This window comes from Acanthopagrus latus, chromosome 2, assembly GCF_904848185.1.
Source record: "Acanthopagrus latus isolate v.2019 chromosome 2, fAcaLat1.1, whole genome shotgun sequence".
In the NCBI taxonomy this organism is placed as follows: domain Eukaryota; kingdom Metazoa; phylum Chordata; class Actinopteri; order Spariformes; family Sparidae; genus Acanthopagrus; species Acanthopagrus latus.
The window spans coordinates 4370636-4396650 of NC_051040.1; the positions used below are offsets into that span (position 1 = coordinate 4370636).

The following is a 26015-nucleotide window of genomic DNA, read 5'->3' on the forward strand; positions in this document are numbered from 1 at the left end:
TCGGCCTGTGAATGAGACGCCACCAAAAAAAAAAAAAAGAAGAAGAAGATTAAGTGCAATGAACAATGTATTGAAGAGTATTTTTGTACCAGTTGCTCGCGTTAAGAACCTAAACGGAACTCGACAAAGTGTTGGAACTGAATCCCGTAGTGTGTTATTGTGTTCGATACCGAGCAGAAATGATAAACGGGAACACAAACTCGTCTTTGAGCAGCAGCACGTAGCTCACAGGTGTGACATTTAAACGTGCGTGCTGTAGACTGTTGACCCTGTGATAAGAAAAGAGACACATTAACTTGAAAAAGATGAATGGCAGTAAGTCTTTGTTTGGGCACAGTGGCAGATGTGTTTGCTGAATGTTGCTTTAAGTATGAAGTTAAAAAAAAAGCAAAAAAAAAAGCTGCTATTTTAAGTCCTGTCCGAACCCTAGTCAAACTTTTCCCACCACCTCTTAGCAATCTATGAGGCGGTGTGGCAGGATCAAACAATCCCTCAACAAGTTCTTGTTCCTCCTGAGGTGCTGAGGATGCTGAAGAGTGAGTGAGGAAGGTTTTAGTAAGTTCACAGCTCGGCTTTAAGATAAATTCACCCCAAGACATTTTTTTAAAAATGCCTCTGGTGATGAACCTTGTATTTCTGCGTCTATTTTGCTGATTGGTGGTAAATTCTTCTACTTCCAGTGAATAACTGGCAAAATGTAGACTAAAAACTGTTTTCATCGCAGCTCCAACGGATTCGTTAGCAGGAAGGTTTTCAAAATCAAAATATGTGAACATGAAGATCTTTGTGTGTGTGTGTGTGTGTGTGTGTGTGTAAATCCCTCAGAATCAAAGAATGGCCTTTTGTGCTGCCTTCACTTGCACCAGTGTTTAACAATCAAGCAAAGTGAATTATATGTATCAAAGAGGCAGAGACACAAGTTACTCTATAAAAATGTGACTCACAATTTTATGTTGACCTGAAAAACTAATCTTTAATCCTTGTAAGTGTTGATATCGGTCTCCTCTAGAGCGCCACTGATACTTGATATTTGGGCTGATGCTGATATCAAGAAGATAAAAGATTCCGATGTGGATATATCGCCCCTCAAATATGCTTATCAAACACAAAAATGTGTAACAGAGGCAGGAGGCACATATTAGGCATCGCACGCCGATACTGATCTATCTGTGATAGGACAGAATCAGCTGAGAAATATCGTGTGGGCTTCAGTCTCTTCTCCTACATGAAGAACTAATCACTGAATGCAACAAGCTGACATCTGGTTTTCTGTGATATGTCTAAAGATGTCCTAAAAAATGTAAGAAATCAGGGTTAGGGGTTGAGAAAGTAAATGGTGATGAATAATCACAAAATAACTCTGTTTTTCCTTAAGATTTTAAAGATGTGAATACGTACAGCACACTCTGACAGCCAGTGTTGACTCGTTATACTGCAGTCCCTTCAAACAGAGGATCACCTGGTAGACCTTGAATTATGGCAGAATGAACCTTTTCAGAAGCTTCACCAGATTATTTACATTTTAGGTTTAGCCAAGAACTTTTTAGCCAAAGTGACTTAAAGTGAGTGAACAGGCAGCAGGGCTCAGAGTCAGGTCACATGACTGCTGATGAACACGACCCACTGACCTCTCGCTTACGGGACGGTCGTCTTCACTACGAGGCCAGCCTTGGTCCACTTTAAAATAAAACAAAAACAAAAAAAAACAAAAACAAGAAAACAAACAAAAAAAAAAAAAGGACATCCTGTCACAATGGCGGGAAACACAAACTCAGTCGGTCACCAACCCTCCCTTCACACACACACACACACACACACACACACGCACACACAATCCCCACAATTCTGCAACGCATAGACCTGCACACAGACACACACGTTCACTCGATGGTGCAGATATACAGAACTAGTAAAGCCATTGCACACAGTTTGCTACTCCTGGTTCAGAAATGGTGTTAGAGTACAGTACTGACAGTCATGCGATCACAATTGCAGGCCCCATTCTTACATCTTAATAAATGTGCCTTTTGATTTGAGTAATCAATACCTTATGATTTCTAAGTAACTCTGTGTTAAGTACTATTTCCTTTTTGGTTATTGATTTCTGCCAATGTGCATATTTTCAAATGTACGTATTTATTAGTTTCAAAGTAATTAATGAGATATTACCTGTTTATTTATTTATTGAGATATTTATTCTGATTCTTTATTTTTTTGAGACAGGTTTTTATCTTCCGTGCTGTCTTACTTCTGACTTTGTGCCAATGTGCTGCTTTGAGGTGTTACATATCGTGGGTTTGTATCATTATTAAACCCTCACTCTATATTTTAAAATCAGTGTCAACTTCTCTCTCACGCGTGCATGTCATCAACTCACTGTGCCTTTTTCTCCAAACGCTGTATGCAAGTTGTATTCTATAATCATTCCACAATGCGAAGGAATTTGAAAAGAAGAAAACCTACAATTGTGTTGTTTTCTTGCCGGCCTTTGAATATGTTTAAATATGGGAACAACTATTTTGCAGGGTGTCTGCAGGTCATTACAAAGTCTTAAAATGCCTTTAGTGTTGTAAATATTTGGCCTTTAGAGTCATGAAATAGTCACACATTTGAACTTGAGCGCTTCATTGCCTAATGTTCCATCTTTTAATTCACTTTTGTCCAAACAGGCACTTGTGCACTGTGTGATTCTGCACCTTTCTGATGTTACAAGTCTTCAAACACACCACTGAATATAATAGTCTTTTCACTTTATAGTTGCACCTGTTTGCAAACTGTAGATTAACTACCTCTAATACTCACATCCATGCATGAACCCTACGTCTACACGGGATCATGTTTACTACTTACCTTTTTTACTTACCTGCAGTGTTTGGACAGGAAAAATCTTACAACGCTTTAAATAATATTAATTTCAGTTTCTGAGACCTGTACACGTCTTGTTTTGGGAGAGTTTTCATTAGAGCTTTGTAGAAGGCAGCAGCAGATACATCCGGTGACCATTGGAGGGAGCTAATATTGCCTTATAATAAGTTCCTCAAGTATAAAAGGGAAGACGGACAGTGACACAAATGTTTCATTAAAAAAAAACTTTATTCTATAAACTCACACCTTTCTTTTACAGAACAGAGATGTGATTAGATGTTGTCCATTAGATGCTGTGCTCAGTTAGTAGAAAACATGTGCTGCCTTTTATGTTTGAGGATCTCGGTGGAGGTGAGGTTCAGGTCTTCATCACAGACATCACAGTGATAAACTCTGGTAAAACTGGACATCGAGGAGGAGGAACCCGCTTTTCCACTTCCTGGCTCTGGAAACCACAACACATACTCACAGTCAGGCTAAAATTATTCATGTATTTCAAATTTCAAGTACCAAGTCAGACTCATCAAAAGATGCCTCAAAGTAAATATGAATGTAGATGTTTCCTGACCTTCTTCTGTCTGCTGCTGTTCTCCAGCTGGCCTGCAGGAGGCCTCGTGCTGCATGCGTTCCAGAGGAGTCAGCGGCATGTAGAGGTCACAGTTAGGACAGCTCCAGAACGTGCGTAAACACTCACTGTAGAGATCTTTGGAGTCCTGCAAACCATACAGTGGAAAGACGGAGATCAATGACACCTAATGATACTTTTGTCATGTGTGGTGATCAGTTTAGGAATTATGAGTTTGAAATGTGAAGCTAAATGGTTTGATATAAACACGATATCGACAAGACAGCAAGAGCTATCGAGCAATTATATTGTCATCTGCATTTTGAAAAAGTAAGGAATATTGTCAGGGATGTAAAATTAATCGCTGTTAAATAAGATAATGACAATTCACGTTTATGTGTCTTTACTTCACCTGAACTGGACCTAAAAATATTCCTCTCAATAAACATAAAGGGCATTTCGTTTCCAAGCATGAGGCAGTTTTCGCTCACAGCTTAAACATTAACTCTCCATCTCACTTTAATGTTTTCCTAGACTGACAGACTCACAGCCAGACAGTTGTAATTGAAGAAGCTGGTGACACGCAGGCCTCCTTTAATGGGGTCCGGCTTGGCCTCAGCTCCAGGAAACAGCACGCTTAGACCCGGAGCGTTGGTGTGAGGCAGCTCAGACTCAGGCTGAGGGCCAATGTACAGGTTCTGGGTCTGGAAAGCTGTGAGTCTCCGTAGGCTGTAACTGACCTGGGATGGGAGGTAAGAAGTACAGAGAGAGTTGGTTGATGAGGCAGTAAAAAGATGTAAAAGTATCTGAGTCACTGAGAATGCCTGGGAAGAGGGAATTTACAATATACTGTAACCAGCAGGTCAGTACTGCAGGAGTACCTCGGTGTAGAGCAGGTAGCGGACCAGGCCTTCACTCAGCTTCTCCGTGACTTTGCGGGACACTCCTTGGACTGCTTGTCCCCCCATCGTGCTGGTTCCCAGCTGGGCCAACAAAAGGCGCTCCCACTCAGCCCGATGTGTAAGAGCTGTGGAGAGCGTCTTCAGAGCCGCCTCTGGGTCCCTCAGCTCCAGCTCCAGCCAGCCATCCACCACCAGGCGTGTACAGTCAGCGTTACTGTCGATAGAGTTCGCCACCAGCAGCAGAGTCTAGTGAGCACATTCAGACGCAAATAGCATTAATACTAGTACGTACGCATGATGTGTGAATACACCAGTGCAGGGAACTATGAAACAAATACACAAGTACAATAAGTTGCCCACAATAATAATGGTATGTTATACAGATGGTTTTGAGACATATTATATATTTTGCATATTATAAAAATATGCTAAATTGGGTGAAATTAATACAAAAATCTGTTTCAAAATCAGGTTATAAAAGGTAAAGTCTGGTAGGGAAGAGGTTGTTGATGGGACCTTTCATTTCCTTCTCTCTCTCTCTTTAAACATAACAAAGTACCCAAGATTTAAAAAACAAGAAGATTAAAGAAAACCTTCAGCAGTTTGTGGTGGGAACACAGACACCCCACATCTGGTACTGACTTGCAATGCAGGAACTCGCGCACAGTTGGTCAAATATGGCTTGTTGGTCTCCAGCAGAGTGACGAAGGCCAGCAGCTGGTGTTTGCTGCTGTCCGTCCTGTCAGGCCCTTCAGACAGGAGACAGAGACGAGGACGGAGAGACGGATGAGATGAGAGATCAGTGGATCGGGAGGCAGAGGAATAGATTGTACCTGGGAGTATCTTCAGAGAGCATTTCTTGCAAAATTTTAATACAAAGTCTACATTCAGTGTTTGAATAGATGTTGTAAAAGAGTTACCCATTTCTCTGGTGTCACTCTCAGGGAGTTGTAACACCTCTGGGTCACTGGCAAACACGCTGGTCGGGTGGATCACCACTCCCTGCTTGTTCCTTGTGTGGAACACCTACACAACGTAAAATCACGAAGTGGATATTCATTTTTTTCAATCAGTATCTAAACAACTGGTTTACAGACACAAGGTTTTGTTCCTTATTGTATCATTATAAATTGCACTGTGTGCAGCAGCAGGCCTGACCTGTTCAGACTCCTTGCGGGTAGAGTTGTGTTCATCAGGCAATGCCAGCTGAGGGTAGAGGCCTCGGCAAACCAGCAGCTTGAGCAAAGCCTGCTGGCGGGAGGACAAATCCTGACTGACGGTCACCGCCTCCTGCAGCTCTGATAAGTTGTGACGCAACTTGAACTTCACTTCCTGTCGCAGACCAGAGCAGCACCACAGAGAGATCACTCAAGGCAGATCAATGACGTTTTCATTTCCTTGTTCTTGGTGAATCATATGTGTAGCATTTTATAAATGTAAATATATATATTCTTAAAGTTAACTGTTGATGTTGAGGGTTAAAGCTGCTGTGTATCACCCTCTCCACTCTGAGTTCACCTGTATATCCACGTTCTGTCCTGATCTCTCTTTGTAGTTTTTGCCTTTCCCCGCTCCCTCTGTGTCTGATCCTGATCCTGAGGAGAACTCTCCGTCCTCCAGCTTCAGGACTTTACGTCTGGTGCTCTCCTGCTGCTCATGATCTCTCTTCAGCTGATGCAGCTTCCTCCTCTCCGTTAGCCTCTCCCTACGCTGCCCACGGTCCCCACCAGAGGAAGAGCTATATTCTGATTCCAGCAGGCCGTGGCTCCTCAGCAGCTCCTGTTGTGACCCAATGAGGAAGCTCATATAATGAAGCAGTGGGCACACATAAAAAAAAATCTCTATTCATAAAAATCTTGGTACTATGTCAGTAGCTTGCCTTAAACTGTCTACGCAGGTTGACCATCTCATACAGCCGCTGCTCCTCCAGGCCTCTCCTCCTGCACCACTTCCTTGAGCTACCACCTCTCTCTCCTTTCATCTGTTGAGGTAAAAGATGAACAGGTTTATGTACAATGAAGATATCAAAAATGGACTTGCATTTTCTAGTCTACTGACCACTCAAAGCACATTATAACGCTTGTCACATCCCAACTGCTCATCAGGAGCAATTTGGGGTTCAGTATCTTGCTCAAGGGGATTTGAACCACAGACCTTCTAACTCACTCTACCTCCTGAGCGACAGGCTCCCCAAGATCATCCACACTATTGGTGTTGAATTGTTTATTTTTGTGAATATTAAATGGCTACTGTCACATAATGTCTGCTTCACTGACCTCCATCCAGGCATTGAAGGTGTTGAGCAGGGTGAAGGGGTCTCCCTGGTTGCTGTGCAGGGGCTGGCGGGCAGTGGCGCAGTCTGGGTTGTGCTGGGAGCTGCGGAGGAAAGGTGACTGGACGCTGAGGGCTGCTGCTATTGTCAACATGGGCTCCTCCAGCCTAAACAAAGAGCCCAGCACCAGCATCTTCCCTGAATGAATGAATGAATGAATGAATGAATGAGTGGACATCTTATTTTGTATCATTATTTCAACTGAAAGAGAGCAAGTCTGAACTGATGCTGTTAAAAGCTGTGTGGGGATTCTTACCTATGACCACATCCACAGGCAGCTGTGCCAGTAAGCTACCAATAGAGGTCAATTCACCGCGACTGTCTAGCGCTCCCTGTTCTTTCAGATACGTAACTGCAGTCTGAATACTCGAAGCTGGAGGTGGATCGATGAAGACAAAAGAAAGTGGATCTCCGAGACACATGCTCTTCATCTGCAGGAACAAAATGGCATAAATAAAGTTAGTGAAGAAAGAATTAAAGAGAAGAATTGCTAGGCTGTTTTCAACGGGATTATGTTACCTGAAGAATGAGCGAGTCCAAAGCCACTCTGTGGATCTCGGGCACAGGATAAGGGGCGAAGGCATCGTAGTCAGACTCCGCATACAGGCGGTAACAAACTCCCGGACCTGTACGACCAGCTCGACCTTTCCTCTGCTCTGAGCTCGCTCGGCTGATCCAGAACTCCTGCAGACGCTGCATCTTGGCCTTAGGATCAAAACTCATCTCCTTCACCTTTCCTATAAGAATTCACAACAAAAAATCTATTTGTATGGTTGTTTTTGTGTTATTTTTAGCCCTTGATGACTATTTCAGTTTCTTTAAAAGATCAAAAACATGCTGTTTTGGTTTCTTTCACCAAGCTACAAACGCACAACTAGTTCCATACCTGAGTCAGCAACGAAGCGCACCCCGTCGATAGTAACTGAGGTCTCAGCGATATTGGTTGAGATGATGCATTTTCTCACCCCAGGAGGAGCAATATCAAACACCTGAAAACACGACGACATGAGAATTAAAACTGATAAATTATATCCATCTCGCTGATCACATTCAAACATCATATGTCCATTGGAAATCCAGACAAAGCTGACTGTGCCTTATCCTGCTGGGCCAGTGAGAGGGTGCTGTGCAGGGGTAAGACTATCCAGCGACGTGTGTGTGTGGCATAAATCTGACAGGCCTCCTGGATGGTGGAGATTTCCGCCACGCCACTGAGGAAGAGGAGCAGGTCGCCACGCTCCTCTGGAGGGTAACGCTGATCGATGCCCTGTAGGATGCGCAGGTATGGTCTGGGATCAAGTTTCTCTGAACGGGAAGCCTGCTCCTCAGGTGGAATGGGCTGGTATATCACCTGGGTACAGGAAACAGAAAAAAATTGGATGTTAGTTTTTGACCACAATTTCCTTGTTTAAGGCTTTACATCTGTTCTACAGGAGGCAATTAAAGGAGATGAACTACTGAACTACCCAAACTAACATACTGACTACTTATAATACTACTTTTAAGAGTTTTTGTCATTGTGTTCTTTCTTTAACGTGAACATGTTAATCTAAAACAATTTAAGATGATCACTCTCTCCTTTTTGGATGCATAATAAGAAAAAGTGTAGTGAGATGGATATTTACATCTGCTGCTCACCTGGATGGGAAACAGCCTGCCGGGTACCTGCAGCACAGGAGCACTGCTGAAATAGTCAGAGAACAGTTTGATATTGATGGTGGCGGACATGAGGACGAGACGCAGGTCCGAGCGTTCTGCCACCAAGGAGCGCAGGACGCCAAGAAGGAAGTCACAGTGGAGGTGTCTCTCGTGGACCTCGTCCACAATCACCACCTCGTACTGGGCCAGTGTCCGGTCCTGCTGGATCTGTCGGAGCAGCAGCCCCTCAGTCAGGAACAGCAGTTTGGTGGCCGTGGTCCGGGTGGTCTCAAAGCGTATCTGGTGCCCCACCTGAGAAACATGACCACATTTTGTGAGCTCTAATGCAGCTCTCTTCTCTAAATACATTCAAAAACTTTCTACAAATGTTCACATAACTCGAGTATCTTTAAAGTTCTTACTTGGTCGCTTACATGCTTAATCTGACTGAGCACTTGTTTTCTAACGCTTGATGAGTCAGTGGTCGTGGTCAAACTGGTGCTTTAACAAATTTTAGCAGAGCTGCAACGATTAGTCAACTACTCAGTCATTAAACATAAAATATTGAATTTTCCTGTAATCAGTTGCTCAGTTAGGACAAATTTAATGTATAAATATCAGGAAATGCTGTTTTCATTCTCTCAAATATAAAAGACATCTTACTATTCTTGCTTTTTGTATGTTGTGTTTAAACTGGGTGTCTCTGGGTTCTGGACTGGAGAAAAACACATTTGATTTTGAGAAACTGTAATGGACGTTTTTCTGACTTTTTATAGTCCAGATGATTAATCGATAACTCCAGCAATGGCAATAATCCCTAGTGGCAGCCCTGGAGGTAAGAAGTGTATTTGATCTTTCATGACAAACCTTTGAGCCGAACTGATTGAGACTCTCAAAGCTGACCCTCTTTGCAAGTGATATACAGGCGATACGTCGAGGCTGGGTGCAGGCTACGTGGTTGAAGCCAGCTGAGAGAAGATACTGAGGTACTTGGGTGGATTTCCCGCAGCCAGTGTCCCCTGCCACCACGACCACGGGGTGAAGTCGCACCAGCTCCACTATCCGGTCCCGGTACTGGTAGATGGGCAGGTTCTTCTGCTCTCGGCGGAGCTTTGCCAGTTTGCCAAAACTCTGTCTCTGACTGAAGTCCAGGAAGTGCAGGAGAGCCAGGCGGCAGTCCGAGATCTCCTGGCTGCCCGGGCCTGAGGACCTCTGTCTGCTTCTGTGCTCCGACTTCCCCAGCCGCTCCTCCACATCCCTGGTGCACACAGACACGTTAATCCGGTAGCGAGCATCATACTCCTTCGGGAGGCCAAGGTCTACCTTTCCAGTCCCAGACCTCCCCCGGTCTCTCTCTTCTTCTCTGCCCTCCTTTCGGCTGGTTCCAGACATGTCTCTCTTTGTTTTAAACCTCTGGAAGCGGTCAAAGAAAGCCCAGAACTCCTTGTGCTCCGTGCTGCCGGCCTGGATGTAGTCATGCTTGCGGAAAAAGATCTCGTCCAGCTGGGCTCGACACTGCGGACTGTCCCAGTCCCAGCTCCGGCTCTCTCTCCTCCTGTCGGAATCCATATTTACTGCAAACTACGCGACGTTTATGTACGACATAAATACATTTTCATGTTTACAGGTTTACAAACATGTAGCAGTTTAATAACCCTGTTACCTCTAAATTGGACAAACACAGCTAGCTAACACTCTCAATTCAGACTGACATTAGCTAACAACGTTAAATCCATTTTTAAACCCGAACATTGTTTTAGATTAATGTCGGAAACAGTCGGACAGCACTAGTCCGAAATATTGTATTTTACTGCTACATGTTAGATTTTTGATTAATAATATATTACGACTGTGAGAAATGAATAACTGATGAATATAAACTGAACTAATACTGCTTTATCTGCTGCGGAGTCCAGGGGAACAATAATACGGTGGGACCGTTTCCGCTCCGTTCGTAAAAATCTTCCGGCAACGCTTGACTCGTACTAGTTCCGGGGGAGAGCTTTAACCCTCTTATATAAAATACAAGTCAAGGACACGGACATTAAATTCAGTGTACCTTTTAATATAAACTGTCACTCATCAATAAATATATTTAATCTTACTCATGAGTGTCGTGTATGACGAAAGGCTCTATTATTAAGTCCTTTGTTGCTTCAGAGGCACCTGCAACTGGGAATTGTCCTCCAGTGATGTCACTCAATGGCTAAATTGCATTGTGGGGAATGAAGGTACAGAGTTTTGAAGTGCATGGAATAGAAAAAGGTGATATCGCTGATTCTGCTGTATTGATTTTAGTTGTTTGATATCAAACTGTCCATAATCCAACAGTTTTATAGGAGCACAAGGCTGCTTTTTTCAAATAATGGTGCCTACATTACCCACAATGCAACTTAGCATCAGCATAACTTTTTTTAAAATAGGGAGCAACCACTTGCCCACAAGACATGCCCTATTTTACACCCCAAATTTACCATATTTATGAAATCTCCTAAATTACACATTATTTTCACAGAGACAATGTGGCCATTAATGAAAAGCAAAATAAAACAGGACCAGAATGAGCATAAGTTTTTGACATAATTTCTCTATCCAATATTCATCACAGACAGTTTCTCCCTCCAGACTATCCATATAGTTTGTCATGTGTCATTTAAAAATCTTACATGAAATGAATGTCAGTGTATGAAAACAGAAATGTGGAGAATTGGAGATTATATTAGAAGTATTTTATTTAAAAACATCTGATATAAAATACATTCACACAGTGTTGAAGCAATTTAACCTGGAACGACTACTTATATTGTGCTGGATGGAAGAAAGGTCATATTAGCATATTAAACATGAAAGATTAAACTCAAACAAAACTGCTGTTTTAACTCTGCACTAGATAGAAAGTTCACATCTGTTAAAAGGAAATGCCATCCATGATTAGAAGGATAACATGTTCACACCACTAACTTTTTCACGGCTTTCTGCTGGACAACAAATCAATAACAAAATGCGTAATATACCAAGCCATAGGAGGTAGGATGGGATGACCATGCTGTCATTTTGTTTTTAATTTATAAAATTTACAACAACAACAACAAGAAAAAAGCGGTGAGAAATTCTTGGCTGCTGATAAAACACAGGTCTACTACAGGAGTACAAGGATGCACATTTCAGATGTGTACAAGTGTAACAATCACGCCTAAAATCTATTTCTTGTGAGGCACATAACATTGTTCTCCATCTAAACACACACATACAACAACAATGGCAAAAACACACAAAAATAAAACCTTTATTTACAATTTAAAACATTTCATCAACCCTACCCTCATAAAATCACAGTGGACATAAAATGAATTGCTCTTCAAGCAAAACAGTGCAGTTTTCACTGCAGCTATGACTTGGAGTCAAGCCCACTAAACCAGCTGGAAAGATGCGTTTGACCGGAGCCAAAACCTGCACTGTGGCACGCTTATCAGCCCGTGTTCATGTCCATATCCTTGGTGTTGCTCGACCACTTTGCAGCGGGCTACACTCCCGTTTTTTCTTCGATCCAGCCTCGGAACTTGGTGACTGTTGTGTAGATGCCGGGTTTGTTCCTGCGAGCGCAGCCATCGCCCCAGCTGACCACTCCTGCCAGGTGCATATGAGTGCCGTACGGACTGGACAGAGGACCGCCTGAGTCTCCCTAACACAGGACACAGAGAGTGGTACACGTGTTGGCAAAGAGGTATTACGTATGTGCTGCGTCGGGCATAACATCTATTACCTACGCCAGGGTGGTTATGTCATTTGTTGGTTAGTGAAATTATAATTATGTACAACTGGACAAGCCTGACACTCTTTTATTACCACGGCATAAACAGTTACATTTCTGGCTAATTGTTAAATATTTGATACGATGAAAAAATTTAAAGTAACATGACTGAGTTTCAAGGAGCTTTTTATCACCTGACAAGCGTCGACTCCTCCGCTCAGCACTCCAGCACACAACATCCGAGACGTGAGCTGTCCCCTCATCAAATCGTTACAAGTCGAATGGTTGATGATTCGGACTTGGGCTTTTTGGAGAACTGTTGCAGCAAATCCTGAACAACACACACAGAGAAATAAACACACCGTTATGCTGAAGTCTAAATAATCGTGTCATTAAGTTTGTTTCTCCAGACAGCTTGAGAGTGAAGTTTCATGGTGGGTATAAACAACTACACAGCATCTAGTAAAAAAATTAAATAACAATCATCATTTGTGAAACATTGGCTTTATGTTTTTTCCCCCAATCAATTACAAATCTGCAGAGCCTACAAATATTTTTCGAGGATGATTTGAAGATGCTTTTTATTTAGGAGTTAAAATGTTTGGCCCCAACTGGCCTCCAGGGGACGCAATTGCATCTCTGGTAAAATTAGCGACGACTACTTCTCAAACAAGTTACTTTAATTGATTGTTGATACCAGCTCAGATTGTGCTTCGGTATTTCAGCCTTGTCTGTGGACACTCACCTCCTTCTCGGGTGGCTCCCCACCCGGTGATCCACACAGTGCTACCAACTGGAAAATCATGCTGGGGAGCAGGCAGACAGATGGGCCTGATGTAGTCTGAGTAGGTGACGGGACTGGAGAGCTCCATCAGGGCGATGTCGTTGTCAAAGGTGAATGAGTTGTAGTTAGGGTGGGCTATGATCTGCTTCAGGGTCCTCTTCTGCACGGTGGATCCAATGTTCCGCTGGGTGTGGAGGCCGAGCTGAGCTTCCCATTTGTCGGGCTGGGACAACCTGAGGGAAACGAGATGGCAAAGTTTATTCCAAAAACATTGACGACACATTATGTGGCATCAGCGTAAATTAGTGAGCTATGCCTTGACATATTTTCTTGTCTTTGTTTTGGTAGTTGTCACATTTGGTATAAATTCATCGTCCGCTTTGTGTTTATTTGAGAGTCGTGTCACGAACTTGTCAGTGGTTTGACAGCCGTGCAGAACCGTGCCTCGTTCAGTTAGCATGCAAAACTTCCCCTGTTATAACTCTGGCCCTCCTCCAACTTTGGAAACCACTCTTCTTTTGTTGCATTTGTGTGAATACTGTAAGACTATTCATGACCTTGAATTTGGATACGTTTATCTAAGTAACTCGAGCCCTTTTATTCTTCTGAAATTGGCTCAAAATGAAGGTGGCCAGGATAAAAATACATAGCCAGGACTTGAACAAATACATGCTACTGTGCCTGGAGACAGTTATCACAGACATTTACAAGCTGTTGAGGATTAAATTACAGGATAAAATACTCTGTACATCTACTTCATGAGCCAGGTGCTAACTTTTGGGAGTTTGTAAATGTGTGTGATAACAGTCTTCAGGTGAAGAAGTGTCGTGCATATCTATTTATAGAAGCCTTGTAACTGTATTTTTATCCTGGCCACATTCATTTTGATCCATCTTTAGACAGACAATCTCATCCCACTTGACTTATTCGGACTAAGAACCCTGATTTGTCACATTATGCAGACAAATAAAAAAAATAAGATGCATGTGAGAACGTGAAGAATCAAGTGAGTTGTTACCTTAAGCCGCCTTCATCTTGCACACAGTGGGCAGCAGTAACCAGCCACTTCGGACTGATGAGGGACGCTCCACAGACGTGACCGATAGATTTGACATGGAGGCTGACCTGCCAAGGAAACTCCCCTGGATCTGCATCCTGACCGCCCACGATACGTGACGTCTTGAACATGCTCCTCCCGCAGTCTGCAACGCAAACAATCAGTCAGTCATACTGCTGGCTTGTCACGGCTCGTTGTGATGCCTGAAGTGGGTGGAAGTTCACACCTGTTTTGTCATGCAAGGTAACAATGCAGAAGGAGATAATTACCAGTTCTTAATCTGAGAGTTTTTGTTTGACATACCGCAGTTCTCCTCGTCAGATCCGTCTTCACAGTCCTGTGTTCCGTCGCATTCCGGGTTCACTTTTGTGATGCATTTGTTGTTTTTGCATTTATATGTAGTATCACTGCAGCGCACATCAGAGGCTACAGAGAGACGAAGAGAACAACAATCAAATCGATGAAACCGACACTTGTACGGATTCCTAAAATGTGTTGTGCCGACAGCATAAAACGATAAAACTGTTTCATATTTGCACTGCAGGTTAAAGCGACTGAAGGTGATATATTTCTTTACTCATCTCAAACAGCACTATTGTGAAAAATGTGGCTTCATTTCAAGAGGAAAGATAACAGCAGTGCTAGCTGTACGCTCCATATTACGGTGGAAACACCACAAATATGGAGAAACATCATTCTACCCAACATAGGCTTGAATTTCAGGAGTGCCATGTATCTGAAACTCCACATACGAGTGCCACTGCTTCCCAACAGAGCAGCACATCTGTTACCATGAGTAAATATCCTGTTATACTAACACGAGGCAGGCTGAGCAGATTCAAAGGTTCAGCAACTTATGTCTGCAGGTATTTTAGCAGCTCAGGAGAAAACAAGTCTTACTTCTCCCACAGTCGAGCTCGTCTGATCCATCTCCACAGTCGTCAGTGCCGTCACAGCGTTTCTTCTCAGAGACACATTTGTTATTCCTGCATGTCACTTGTCCAGACTGACATCCACCTTTAGGAACCAAAAAGAAACAGACAGGTATGAGAAAACCGACTGAACGCCTTCCAGTCCATCCATCAGCGCCATCGGGTCGTACCGCAGTCCTGCTCGTCTGTGCGGTCTCCACAGTCATCGACGCCGTCACACTTCCAGAACATGGGCTTACACAATCCATTTTTACAGGTGATAGCCTTTGCATCGCACTCTGGAGGGAAACACAGTTAAACTAATTTTAACGCACTGACGACGTAGAGAGTAATAAGAAAATAAGTCTGCGTATTATCTGAGAACTTACTGCAGTTTAATTCATCACTCATGTCTCCACAGTCATTCCAGCCATCACATCTGAGGTCTGACTTAATGCAGCGCTGATTGTTGCACTGGAACTGTTTCGGACAAGCTGTGGGTGACAGGGTTACCGTGAGATGCACGTCATTAATGTCAAGAAGTGAATCATCCTCAGGGAGGAGGCTGGGGCAACTCACGGTCTTTGACGTCCATGGCCTCGAAGACTGCATCGAAACCTCGGTCCACGTAGGACGCATCAGAGCGAAACACCACCGTCATTTTGTTGTTGTCGCTGGTTTCTGTCATTGTTCCATCAGGTTTGTCTCCACACAGTCTGAGAAAGAGACGCACAAGAAGCACTGACATGTCTGCGTAGTTATTGAAATCCGATGCGTTCGTTCAGGCAGACGCGCACGGACTCACTTCTTTCCATTGACTGACACGTAGTCTTTGAGGCAGTCCTTGCTGTTTTCCTGCCCAGGCTCAGACAAGAGGAACCTTTTGAACGTCACCTTCACTGCTTTACCAGCAGGGACCTTTATGATTGAGTAAAAAAATAAATAAATGACACTGTGACATGTTGGCCATCTGAGGAGCAAAACAAAAGTGTGTGAAACATCATGTCGCTGATTAAGTGTGGCGGTCTCACCTCGATCGACCACTGACATAAAGTCTGAGGAGGATAGTAATTTGGGAAGTTGGGGGAAGAGAAGTTGCCCTTTTCACCTGACAGCTGACCACCACATGTTGTACCTGTCAAACAAAATGTTTCTGTTGGCATTTGCACAAATCTTGAACATTTCTGGTGCAGCTTGTCAAAAGAAAACTACCCACCTTTACTTCCACGTTTGACCTGTGAGACTTGTGCTCTGAAGCCGGGATAGTTCTCCTCCTCGTTGGTGGCCATCGTCACCAACATGACGTTGCCAGAAGACAGAAAGGTCAACGGTTCACTTGGTGAGTAGTACCCACACATCCTGCAGAGAAAAACAACATGAATTTCCAATATGAACCGTTTACCGGTGTGACGATTGTGCGGCAGTAGTTGCTTGTGGAAAGCTGTCGGCGTCACAGCATCCTGCCAGCAGAGGGCATTACATCCAAGATAAAGCTCTATCTAAATCTAAAGGCATCTGAAATTTACCACTGTATGAAAACAAGAATGCATCAGTCAGAGGAGTTCGTTTATCTGCTTGAATCTGTGCTCAGATGTCGGTAAAAAAAATGCAAACTCACTCCTCCATGACGCGGCTCTCGATGGCCACCAGGGAGTCGTAGATTTTGACGAAGTCGTTCTTGCAGTTTTCCTCCAGATTCATCGTGTCGAAGTCCAGCTTGATGACGTAGTTGGGGTCCGCTCTCAGCTGCCACTGGATGAAGGTGTTGGGGCCATACGGGCGGTTGGGGAAGCCGGGGGACTGAATCTGCCCCAGGTGATTTTTCTTCGTATGTTCTGAGAAGCTTAAGAATTCTGAGAGAGGAACAGATCAGAAAGTTAGTCGTGTTCATATTCCAGGTCAGCCGTAGCACATTTATCTCAGTGCAAATTAAATCATGATTAATCTGATATCACTCGGCTAATGTTTACCATACAAATGCAAAAATAATGTAACACCATTCAGCTGTGACCACTATGTAAGTAACATTTCCTGGCTATGATGAATCGCTGGACTAAAAGAAGTTACAATGAATCTGTCACCAAATAAAGAACAGTTTTATTTTCCACATTTCACAAACTGATTCAGTCTCACACTCCTTCTAAAGTCACTGCATTTATTATTAAAACTCATTAGAGAAACAATTTCGATGCCCAAACATGACTAAGCTGGTCAGAATGTCATTTTATGAAAACTTTAAACTGTCATAAAGCTGCAAACAAAAACCAATTTGTTGTCAACAGAAAATGATTACAACATTATGTTATGACCTAATAAAAGTTAACTGTTATTACAAGATGTTTTCCATGTTATAACATATTTTCACGTTATTACATCCTACAAATATCACAGTATTTCCAGAAATTGTTCTTGTCATAACCTGAAACTTTAATATTATAACCTGATCATCTATATTGTTATAACATGTTTCAGGTTATAATGAGATAATACAATGTACACATTTCCTGTTATGACGTGGAATTATTTATTTATTTGATGTTTATTTGCACGAGAGCAAGTATGAAGCATAAACCGATGGCACACAACAAAGCATCTATAGCCGAATTAGTATTATTTGTAAATTCACTGTAAATTTTTGTTAATTTTTATACAGTAAATATGTTCATATGTATATAGAAGTTTATTCTTTCTATTCCATTTCTTACCCTTTTCAACTACTTTGATTAATATTCTCTATTGTTATTGTTTTTAAAGGAAGTGCTGTCCTTTTTGCTGCTGTAGAAAAGAAATTTCCCCATTTGTGGGACAATAAAGGTAAACTGATTCTGATTCTGATCCCTAGATGGGCCTTTAAAATACATAAAACATACAACTCGGCAACAAATATGTACAAGAAAATACAGACACAACAAAATAAAACACCGCAAAATCAGTCAGCCAATTAATTTTGTTAATGAGAAATGATCTAATGCAACAAGTGGTGACAGACAATAATCAATAATGTTCACAGCATTGGAAACATATTCCAAACTCCATGAAATTCATTAGCCATGATTTTAATACATTTTCTGTTTTGGTTTATAGTTGCATAGAGGAGTCGTCAAAAATAACTCCAGTGGAATAAATAAATAATAGATGGAAGTTGTGCACTTACCGCTGAATGATGATGAAAACAAGCGCTTGTCAAGTGCTGTGGGATGAAACACAAAGACAAAGAACTTAAGACTCCATCACCGATTCTACAAACCACAAGAAAAAAAAACAAAAAACAGCACAAAGGACACAGATCAAGTCACAAACTCTTACCTGACGACACCACGTCTTCGAGGACCAGAGCGTTGCCAGGTCTTTTCAGCGAGCGCTGCTCTTTTTCCACCAGCTTGTTAAGTGTAGCCATGGCGTTGTCCACCGCTGCCTCCTGACCCACAGGGACTCTGAACTCGGACAGGTAGTAGGCAATAACGCTGCCTTCGCTAGGAGCAACGACACAAGAGTTAAATATTATAGCAAAGTTAAAAAGGGTCAGGCAGATGTTACTGGTGTGACATTAAGGACGGTACGCTGGTTAATGCAACCACAGGTCTGTGAACATGTTCTGGTGAAAAATATTTATATCCAGATGTTCTAGAAATAATATCTGTTATAGTGAAATTCTCTCAAAATGCAACCTAAGGCTTCGTGTAAAAGCATAATTACGACCAAAGAGGCACTTTTAATATTTACTGAGTTTTCGTTTTAGGGGCAAATTAGCGATATCATCGAAATCTCTATTTTCAAAACACTAAGAAGGCTCGACACAACGTGAAACTGTGCTTGTAGCATCACCAGGGTCTCTACACATGAACACCAGCCACCTCCACGTCAGGTCGCATTCAGAAATCGAAACTTCTCAGCTGGCAGGACGGCGGCGAGCGGAACAAGCTACTGCTAACGTGAGCTGTTCAAAAACTTTCTTCTTAGTAAACTCTGTGTACACAAACAACGTTCTCAATGCTCATGTTCATGCTGTGTCGAGCCTTCTTGGTGTTAAGAAGGCTTAGACTCAAACCGGTTTGTCTCGCAGCTTCAGTCTCAGTCTCAGTTTCAGAATTATTACCCTCCTTATAAAACACCTTATCATACTCTGACGTCGCTGACTTACCTGAAAGCCTGAACTGTAGAACCGACGTAGTATTTGGCCAGCTGTGGACTTTTGGAATAGATGATTTTGAGCTGAAAGAGACGGGAGCAACAGAGCGTGAATGAAGGTAACGTTTTGAAGACGACAGGGCAGCGGTGAGGAAGGCCTGAGCAGCAGTCTCACCTGTGACGTCACCTGCTTGGCCAGCGCCTTGAACTCAGAGCTGTTGGAGTTCTCGTACGCGTCTTCAAACACCTGGTTGGTGATCCGCATGGAGCCGGTGTACATCTTCTTGACCCGCACATCTTTACGGACTGCAGGATCACAACAGACAAGACCTTTATTCATCTATGTTTGCTCTTGTGTCCCATTAATTTAATCAATTTAAAAGGAAGTAGTTCTCACAGTGGAAGTGCCAGACCAGCAGTCCGGTCATAAGTGCAACGACGGCGGCGAAGATAATCACGCCGATCACAGCTCCGACCTTCCCTGGACCCTTTTTCTTCTCAAGCTTTTTGTTATCTGACGCCGGCAAGAACTGGACCGACGTGTCCCAGTCTTTGTCCTAGAAGACAGACAGACAGATGTCTGGGTTAATTACCGATCAATACATAAAGCTGAAGGCTCGGCCTATATCAAAGTGAAACTCTCGCCAAAATGCAACCTTTACCATAGTTTCATTTTCAGTGGGAGTGCTACAGGCACTTTAGCGATAGCATCAAAATTATTTTTAAAACAGTAAGAAGTCTCGACACAACATGAAACTTTGCTCGTAGCATCACCAGGGTCTCTACACATGAACACCAGCATCGAGAACATTGTTTGTGTACACAGAGTTTACTAAGAAGGAAGTTTTTGAACAACTCACGTTAGCAGTAGCTTGTTCCACTCGCCGCCGTCACGGCAGCCGAGAATGGAGGACAATTATGGTGGAACGTTCCATATAAATACACGGATCATTTGTTGTTTTTTCGTTAGTGAAAAACAATATTGACCATGAAGATGAAAAAGGAGCCTCATATAAGAAATGATACTAAAATAAAAAGCCAGAAAAGTCACGTGAGATATCGTGTGGATAGTTGTTGCCAGACGACAGTAGTTCCACCTGAACTGTCCTTCATGTTACGTCACATTATGAGATCGATACTTCTCAGCTGGCAGGACGGCGGCGAGTGGAACAAGCTACTGCTAACGTGAGCAGTTAGAAAAACTTTCTTTTTAGTAAACTCTGTGTACACAAACAATGTTCTCAGTGCTGGTGTTCATGTGTAGAGACCCTGGTGATGCTACCAGCAAAGTTTCATGTTGTGTCGAGACTTCTTACTGTTTTAAAAATAGAGATTTTGATGCTATCGCTAAAGTGCCCGTAGCACTCCCATTGAAAATGAGTTTGACCCAGAAATGAAAATACGATCTTAAAAGTGACCCTTTCATCGTAATTATGCTTTTCACTATTATGAGTTTCACTTTAAACTAACAATAACCTGCAAACAATAATCCCAGACGTTTCTCAGAGTCGTCTGAGGACATAAAGCTGTAAAATGTTCCCGCCAAGCTCATCCACTGACACTGCTGAATGTTTGTTGTTTAAGATGGAACAGAAGCAGCTGTTTTTTTCTCTCTCTCTTTCTCTCTTTCTCTTTCTGGTTGATGAGCAGATAATCAAGTGAAGATAAGTGTTTTAGGAATGTCTCCGCCTGTGGTGACGGACAGAATCAAGTCAGCCAGAGGAATCCCTGCAACTACTTTTTATTAATTTACGTACATGGGAACGGACATATTGCTAATAACGAGGACGACTAAAGAACAGAAAACAAAAGAGAGAGAGAGCTCTTTCTGATAATGTCACTCAATCAGAAGGAAACTTTCTGCATGAGTCACGGTGTTGTGGTTACCTTGCAGAGGTGAGCCAGCGGGGGAGGGGGAGGGAGTACAAAGGTTTCACCATGTAAAATCCTGTCAAACCTGCTGAGAGCAAACCACTCACAGACCTGAAGTCGTACACAACAAGTTTCTTCGAGTGCCCTCTGTGACTGTATGGGGCTAAAGGTCCTTCGTAAACCGGAAACTAGTAAACATACAAAAGTTCGTCTTCAAACTATTCTGACAATCGATTAATCTTCGTATTGAGCGTCTCAGGATGGAGGATGTTTCTCACTGTAAAGCCCACTGAGGCAATGTGACTGTTATTGTGATTTCAGGTGACACAAATAAAATTAATTTGATTTAATTTGCCAGTCGCAGCCTCACTTAAAAGCTTTGGGATGTTCTCGAATTCATTCCTGTTGCTTGTATTTCTAATTATTTACTAGAAGATCGTCTGCAGAATGATGACATCAACCATTTTATGAGCCCGTATAAACCGGAAACTCGCGACAAAGATTTAATTGGACTGCACCTCATGAGGGCTCGGAAACGACTGAGGCGTTAAAATGTAACGTAAAGGTGACTTTTAAAAGTGCAGGTGTCGTATTAAATTCCCCTTCACTTGTTTTGTGTACGACTGTTTTGTTTATTAACCAAACATCACGTGCGTAATGTATTCACTGCCCCGAGGTGTTTCTTTTCTTTTTAAAAAGTTACAAGATAGTTGCAGTTGATATAAATGAAGAAACGGATCTTCAAATGACGAGAGAAATTAAAATATTGACTCTAAATACAGAAATTTGAGCGCAAATCAAGATTTCAACATGATGTTCCTCATTTGTCTTTCACAGCAGCTTGTTTTTAATTCCTATGGAGGACAGAAACATCCTCCACTGTGCCAACGGCGACAAATCCTCCGAGGCCAAAGGTCAATTTTCACATAACGCCTCGTGTTTAATCGGCGTGCTGCGATGCTCTGCGGTATCTTGGACTGATGTTAGTCTGCAGAGGAGGAAGAAGAGGACGCGAGTGAACATGTCACAACAGAGCAGAGGATCCTGAAGGAATTCAAGCCTCTCTGAGGACATTTCACAGAGGAAGCTCAGGGACGTTCTCTGATTTTGACGTGACACAGAGAGACACGCCTCGAAATCCTTATCTGAAGGAGGTTTCATTCAAAATTTGGATTTGGTTTTAAGGTGATTAGAAGGAACATCTACTGTATACCGAGGGTGGGAATACCTGTCAACGTAGTTTTATAGGAACTAGGCGTGTGCAGCCTGTTTTTTTGGAACTTTTTTTTGACACTGGAGTTAAAAAAATGCCCATAAACAGCAGATTAAACTGTCAGAACAGCCTCTAATCAGAACAGAACCAGAAGCTTGGCAAAGGAATGGACGCAGGCTTCAAATGTTGGATTTCTTCATCACTTGGTAACAAGTTTGTCTGAGTTTAAAACACCCTCAGTTGTCTTGTTTTGCACATCTGAGTGGAAACACAGGTGACCTACTTGCTTCATGCCTGACATGGTGGTTTCGTTTACATAACCCACATTTTTTTTAATCTGTTCGCAGTTTTAAGTTTAGTTTCACTTCCTGCCTGATCACCTGTCTCACTAAATGTCCCACACACACACACACACACACACACACACACACACACACACACATCCCAGGAAACAGATCATCCAGGAAGCAGATAGAAACACAAACATGGAGACACAACATTAAGTCAACAGGAGCCTCCACCTGAGCTTCACCTGAGCAGGTAACTCACCGACGTCTTTGGGGTGTATCTCATTCCACTATCCATGTAGTCCATCCTGGACCGGACTGCTCGAATTAAAACCAAAACGACCTTCAACCGAGCCGAGCCGAGCCGCCTCAGAGTCTCCTCGCTCCTGAGTAATGTGGTTTCTGTCGACGTGAACCTGCAGGCCTCAGACTCCTGTGTGTTTCAAATTCAACCTGCGAGGAGATAAATAAACCGAGGCGAAGGTTTCGATGAAGAGAGAGAAAAAAAAAAGGTCTCGTAGTGTTTGTGACTGAGGTCTTCTCTCCGGCTGAGGTGTTCACAAATATCCGTCCGACCTGATTGTGTCGTCTGTGTGAATCCTGCGGAGGGAAACGGAGCGAAACGCCAGTAAAGAAAAAAAAAGGAAACTTTTTCCGGGAGCTTCAGGTTTCTGAGGGCGTGTCTCCACTCCGCATACACCTGTAGGACTTCCTGTTTACCTGACACAGGTGAACAGGACTTTTATGGAAAAACAACGACAGGAACATTAAAGACTGGAATAAAAGAAAAAACGCATATTGACTCGATTTTTTTTGTTTTGTTTTTGTTCTATAAAAGTAACTATATTTTTTATCCTGGACACAATTTCAGTGAGTTACAATCTAATTAAAATACTAAAAACGTTTTATATGTATTAACATATATCATATAAATGTTTATATACAGTGAAATACTGATATTATGAGGGTTTCACCCCACCTATGTTAAGTATCAGTCATGTCACTCCTCACGCTTCCCTGATGATGATGATATGAGTCATCATGAGCTGTAGGTTTCTGTTTATGATAATAAAAAAAAAAAAGTGCATCCCCCGAAATGGAAATTCCCCCAATTATATCTTAGTGTTATTTCATGTGGTGAACACTGTGATGGAATGTAACTAAGTACATTTATTCCAAATTCTGTACTTTATTTGAGTATTTATTTCCATTATCTGTTACTTTATACCTCCACAATACAATTAAATAATTACTTTAGTTACTAGTAACTTTGCAGATTGCAGGCCGCATCAGAACCAAACTATCACATGATTAAATGTATTTATTTGATCATCAATCTAAAAATAAAAACAACCTGGTTATGATAATAAAAAGATTATAAATATTTCCTCAGGCCAATAATCATTCGACCTGAAATATACAGTAAATACATTTGTGTAACTATGAAAGCACGACACATCCATATGGAAGTTGTGAGTTTATTGATGTGTATCCCCCAAACTGTAACCATAAATCTGTTTCCACTGGTGTCAATCAAATTGTTTTTTTTGTTTTTTTTGTTTTTTAATCACTAATATGCATCATTTATTAGTTCCCAGTCCCACAATCAGGCAGACAGTTACAAGATTGAAGCCGTTTTTTTTTTTTTTTTGGGGGGGGTGCATAGTGAGACAGTCACATACAGAGATACTGTCACAGGAAGAGAAAAAATAGAAAACAAGAAAACAAACTTAAAAATATATATCATATCATTTCATATAAGAACAATGCACACCACAGGTAATCCTCCGGAAAAAAAGCCATGATTGCAACATCAACTATACAGGCATACAAAGACAATACTAAGAGAGAGAGAGAGAGAAAAAAAAAGGATTCAGTTTACTTGTTTGTGTCATTCTCCACCTGTAAAAATACACAAATTCGCTTTAATCAGAAACCAGCTCTCCAAGCCTTCGTCTTTCTGTGTGTCTCTGTCTGCCTGCACAGCCCCTCCAGCTCCGAGCGGTCTACACGGTTGGTTATTCGTTCAGGGCCGGTCCAAACCTTTCAGGGCGTCCAGACTGCAAAAATGTGTTCTGGTGAAAGTCTGAGTTCCCAGCAAATTAGTTGTTACAATCCCAAAATTTGGTTTATGCAGGTTAAGAAAAAACGTTTTTCAGTTGTTTTGCATTTGTTGGGAGCTCAAACTTAAACGTAAATCCAACATTTATTCTGCATTTTCACTCCCCTGGTGGTAGACGGGCCCCAACCGGGCCGGCCCTGTTCTGATCTGTCAGACTGACGGTGTGTGTACGTCATCCCCAAGATTGATGTTTTCAAAGGAGCATTTCTGCTTCTTGCTTCAGATGATTTGTGCAAAAACAAAACAAGAAACCAAAAACAAAAAACCCAACACTTTTGTTTGATGTGTTATGTCGTCAACAAGGAACCTGTCAGGTACATAGTATGGAAAAAAAAAAAGCTTCTCCAGTACATTCAACTATGTAACACATAGGTAATCTCTCGATGCTTCCCTACTGATGAAAGTGTGTTTGTGTGTGTCGAGGGGGAAATTTAAAAAAAAAAAAAAAATCACATTCACTTAGTTAAGAGTAGGTTTTCGTGTGTTGTGTCTGAGCTGGGGGTCTGTGCACACCTTCACCTACCCTGACTCTCTCTAACAGTGTGCCTGCAAAACACAAACCACGACCGCCGCGCTCAGAAGCCGAAACCGACTTATTACCTCTTTCCCGGGAAAAAAAGGTGGAATAAAAACATCTACTCTTATATTTATATATATATATATATATTTAAACTGTATATGTATATTTTTGTCTGTCATCATAACAAAGAACAGAAAGTAAATAATTCATGATTTCATTTTTTTCTCATTTGTTGTTTCACTATACATTTTTTAATTGGTACAAAGAACCTTCATATACAAGCAATCTATTGAGAGGAATAAGAACAAAATAAAACACCAATTCATTCGGAGAGAAAAAAAAAACAAACATCAGAAACTGCATGAACGACACTTTGCATGATGGGAAACGGAGGCGCAGTGTCCGGTCTGTTTATGCCGGTTTGACGATGGCCACTCAAAAAACAAAAAAAAACAAAACAAAAAATAAACATTTAAATTTTTGCTTGATTTGCACTTTAAAAAAAAAAAAGAAAGAAAATGTCAGAAGAAATGTCATACATCTTGATCTGAGATAGCTGTATTGATAATTACAGAGAAAATCTGCAGAATCACATTTTCCGTAATATGCAAAAAAAAATGGCAGATACATCACCTTTTTCAAAAGAAACATGATCAAAAAGAGCTCTATAGTACAATAGTAGCAGTAGTAGAAGTAGTAGCATTATTTAAGGATTGTTTCGAACAAACCAGTAAATGGAGTTTGGATGTATGCAAATGATTCTTTTAACAATAGCATATGTTATTGGTCAGTAGTATGTTCCCCCTCTGTCAAGACTCTGCAGCGCCGCCCTGCAGGCTCTGGTTAGATCTGCATCTGCTCCAGGTATTTGTAGGTGGGGTTTTCGTAGCCGTGGTTCTGCATCTTGCTGAGGTGGCGTTCCTCTGGTGTCAGCATGGGGTCGACCTGTGAGACAGTGAGACGACACATAATGACTCACCTCGGCTGCGTTGTGTCGCTTTTAAAATCGCCGCAGGGACAGTGATTCAATTTCTTTACATTTCCATTTACCGTACGCCTCATAATTAG

General features: G+C 42.0%; 3 protein-coding genes across 8 annotated transcripts in view; all 3 read right to left on the bottom strand.

The window, feature by feature from the left end:
• Positions 1-3074: 3074 nt before the first annotated feature.
• dhx34 (DEAH (Asp-Glu-Ala-His) box polypeptide 34) lies at positions 3075-10255 on the bottom strand. Its single transcript, XM_037085837.1, has 16 exons — positions 9170-10255; positions 8303-8614; positions 7761-8015; positions 7551-7653; positions 7184-7401; positions 6921-7095; positions 6609-6802; positions 6212-6313; positions 5851-6111; positions 5491-5664; positions 5253-5358; positions 4975-5081; positions 4312-4578; positions 3979-4170; positions 3434-3578; positions 3075-3310 (listed from the first exon to the last, which is right to left on the bottom strand). Exons 1-16 carry the CDS (start codon positions 9869-9871, stop codon positions 3165-3167), a joined length of 3459 nt encoding a protein of 1152 aa, XP_036941732.1. The 5' UTR covers positions 9872-10255; the 3' UTR covers positions 3075-3164.
• A 1070-nt stretch (positions 10256-11325) lies between these two features.
• st14a (ST14 transmembrane serine protease matriptase a) lies at positions 11326-23175 on the bottom strand. 2 transcript variants are annotated; one of them, XM_037120133.1, is made up of 19 exons: positions 22568-23175; positions 19331-19490; positions 19109-19239; positions 18947-19017; positions 18112-18278; positions 17960-17995; positions 16424-16658; positions 16020-16164; positions 15837-15935; positions 15611-15723; positions 15385-15521; positions 15195-15299; positions 14997-15104; positions 14795-14911; positions 14198-14320; positions 13856-14039; positions 12799-13070; positions 12248-12384; positions 11326-11984 (listed from the first exon to the last, which is right to left on the bottom strand). In XM_037120133.1, the coding sequence occupies exons 1-19, from the start codon at positions 22610-22612 to the stop codon at positions 11826-11828; spliced, it is 2544 nt and encodes an 847-aa protein (XP_036976028.1). In that variant the 5' UTR covers positions 22613-23175; the 3' UTR covers positions 11326-11825. The 2 variants fall into 2 exon arrangements, with proteins under 2 accessions (XP_036976028.1, XP_036976020.1); XM_037120125.1 differs by having other exon boundaries at positions 15837-15940; positions 16022-16164; positions 22568-23174.
• Positions 23176-23769: 594 nt separating this feature from the next.
• aplp2 (amyloid beta (A4) precursor-like protein 2) overlaps positions 23770-26015 on the bottom strand; it is a 57028-nt gene continuing 54782 nt past the window's right edge. For all 5 annotated transcript variants that reach the window (XM_037120174.1, XM_037120166.1, XM_037120160.1 and 2 more), the window contains one exon: positions 23770-25892. In XM_037120174.1, coding sequence (XP_036976069.1) covers positions 25791-25892 — 102 coding nt within the window. In that variant the 3' untranslated portion in view covers positions 23770-25790. The remainder of the gene's footprint in view (positions 25893-26015) is intronic.

Bases quoted from the DNA above. Each gene is read 5' to 3' on its own strand.
- dhx34 (XM_037085837.1), bottom strand. From the start codon at position 9,871: ATGGATTCCGACAGGAGGAGAGAGAGCCGGAGCTGGGACTGGGACAGT. The intron at 8,615-9,169 runs GTTTGTCATGAA...CATGTTTCTCAG, and splicing joins TCAATCAGTTCGGCTCAAAG to GTGGGGCACCAGATACGCTT. The intron at 7,654-7,760 runs GCACAGTCAGCT...TCGTGTTTTCAG, and splicing joins CACTGGCCCAGCAGGATAAG to GTGTTTGATATTGCTCCTCC.
- st14a (XM_037120125.1), bottom strand. From the start codon at position 22,612: ATGGACTACATGGATAGTGGAATGAGATACACCCCAAAGACGTCG. The intron at 15,724-15,836 runs GTGAGACCGCCA...TCAATCATAAAG, and splicing joins TATGTCAGTGGTCGATCGAG to GTCCCTGCTGGTAAAGCAGT. The intron at 15,522-15,610 runs GTGAGTCCGTGC...TCTCTTTCTCAG, and splicing joins GTGTCAGTCAATGGAAAGAA to ACTGTGTGGAGACAAACCTG.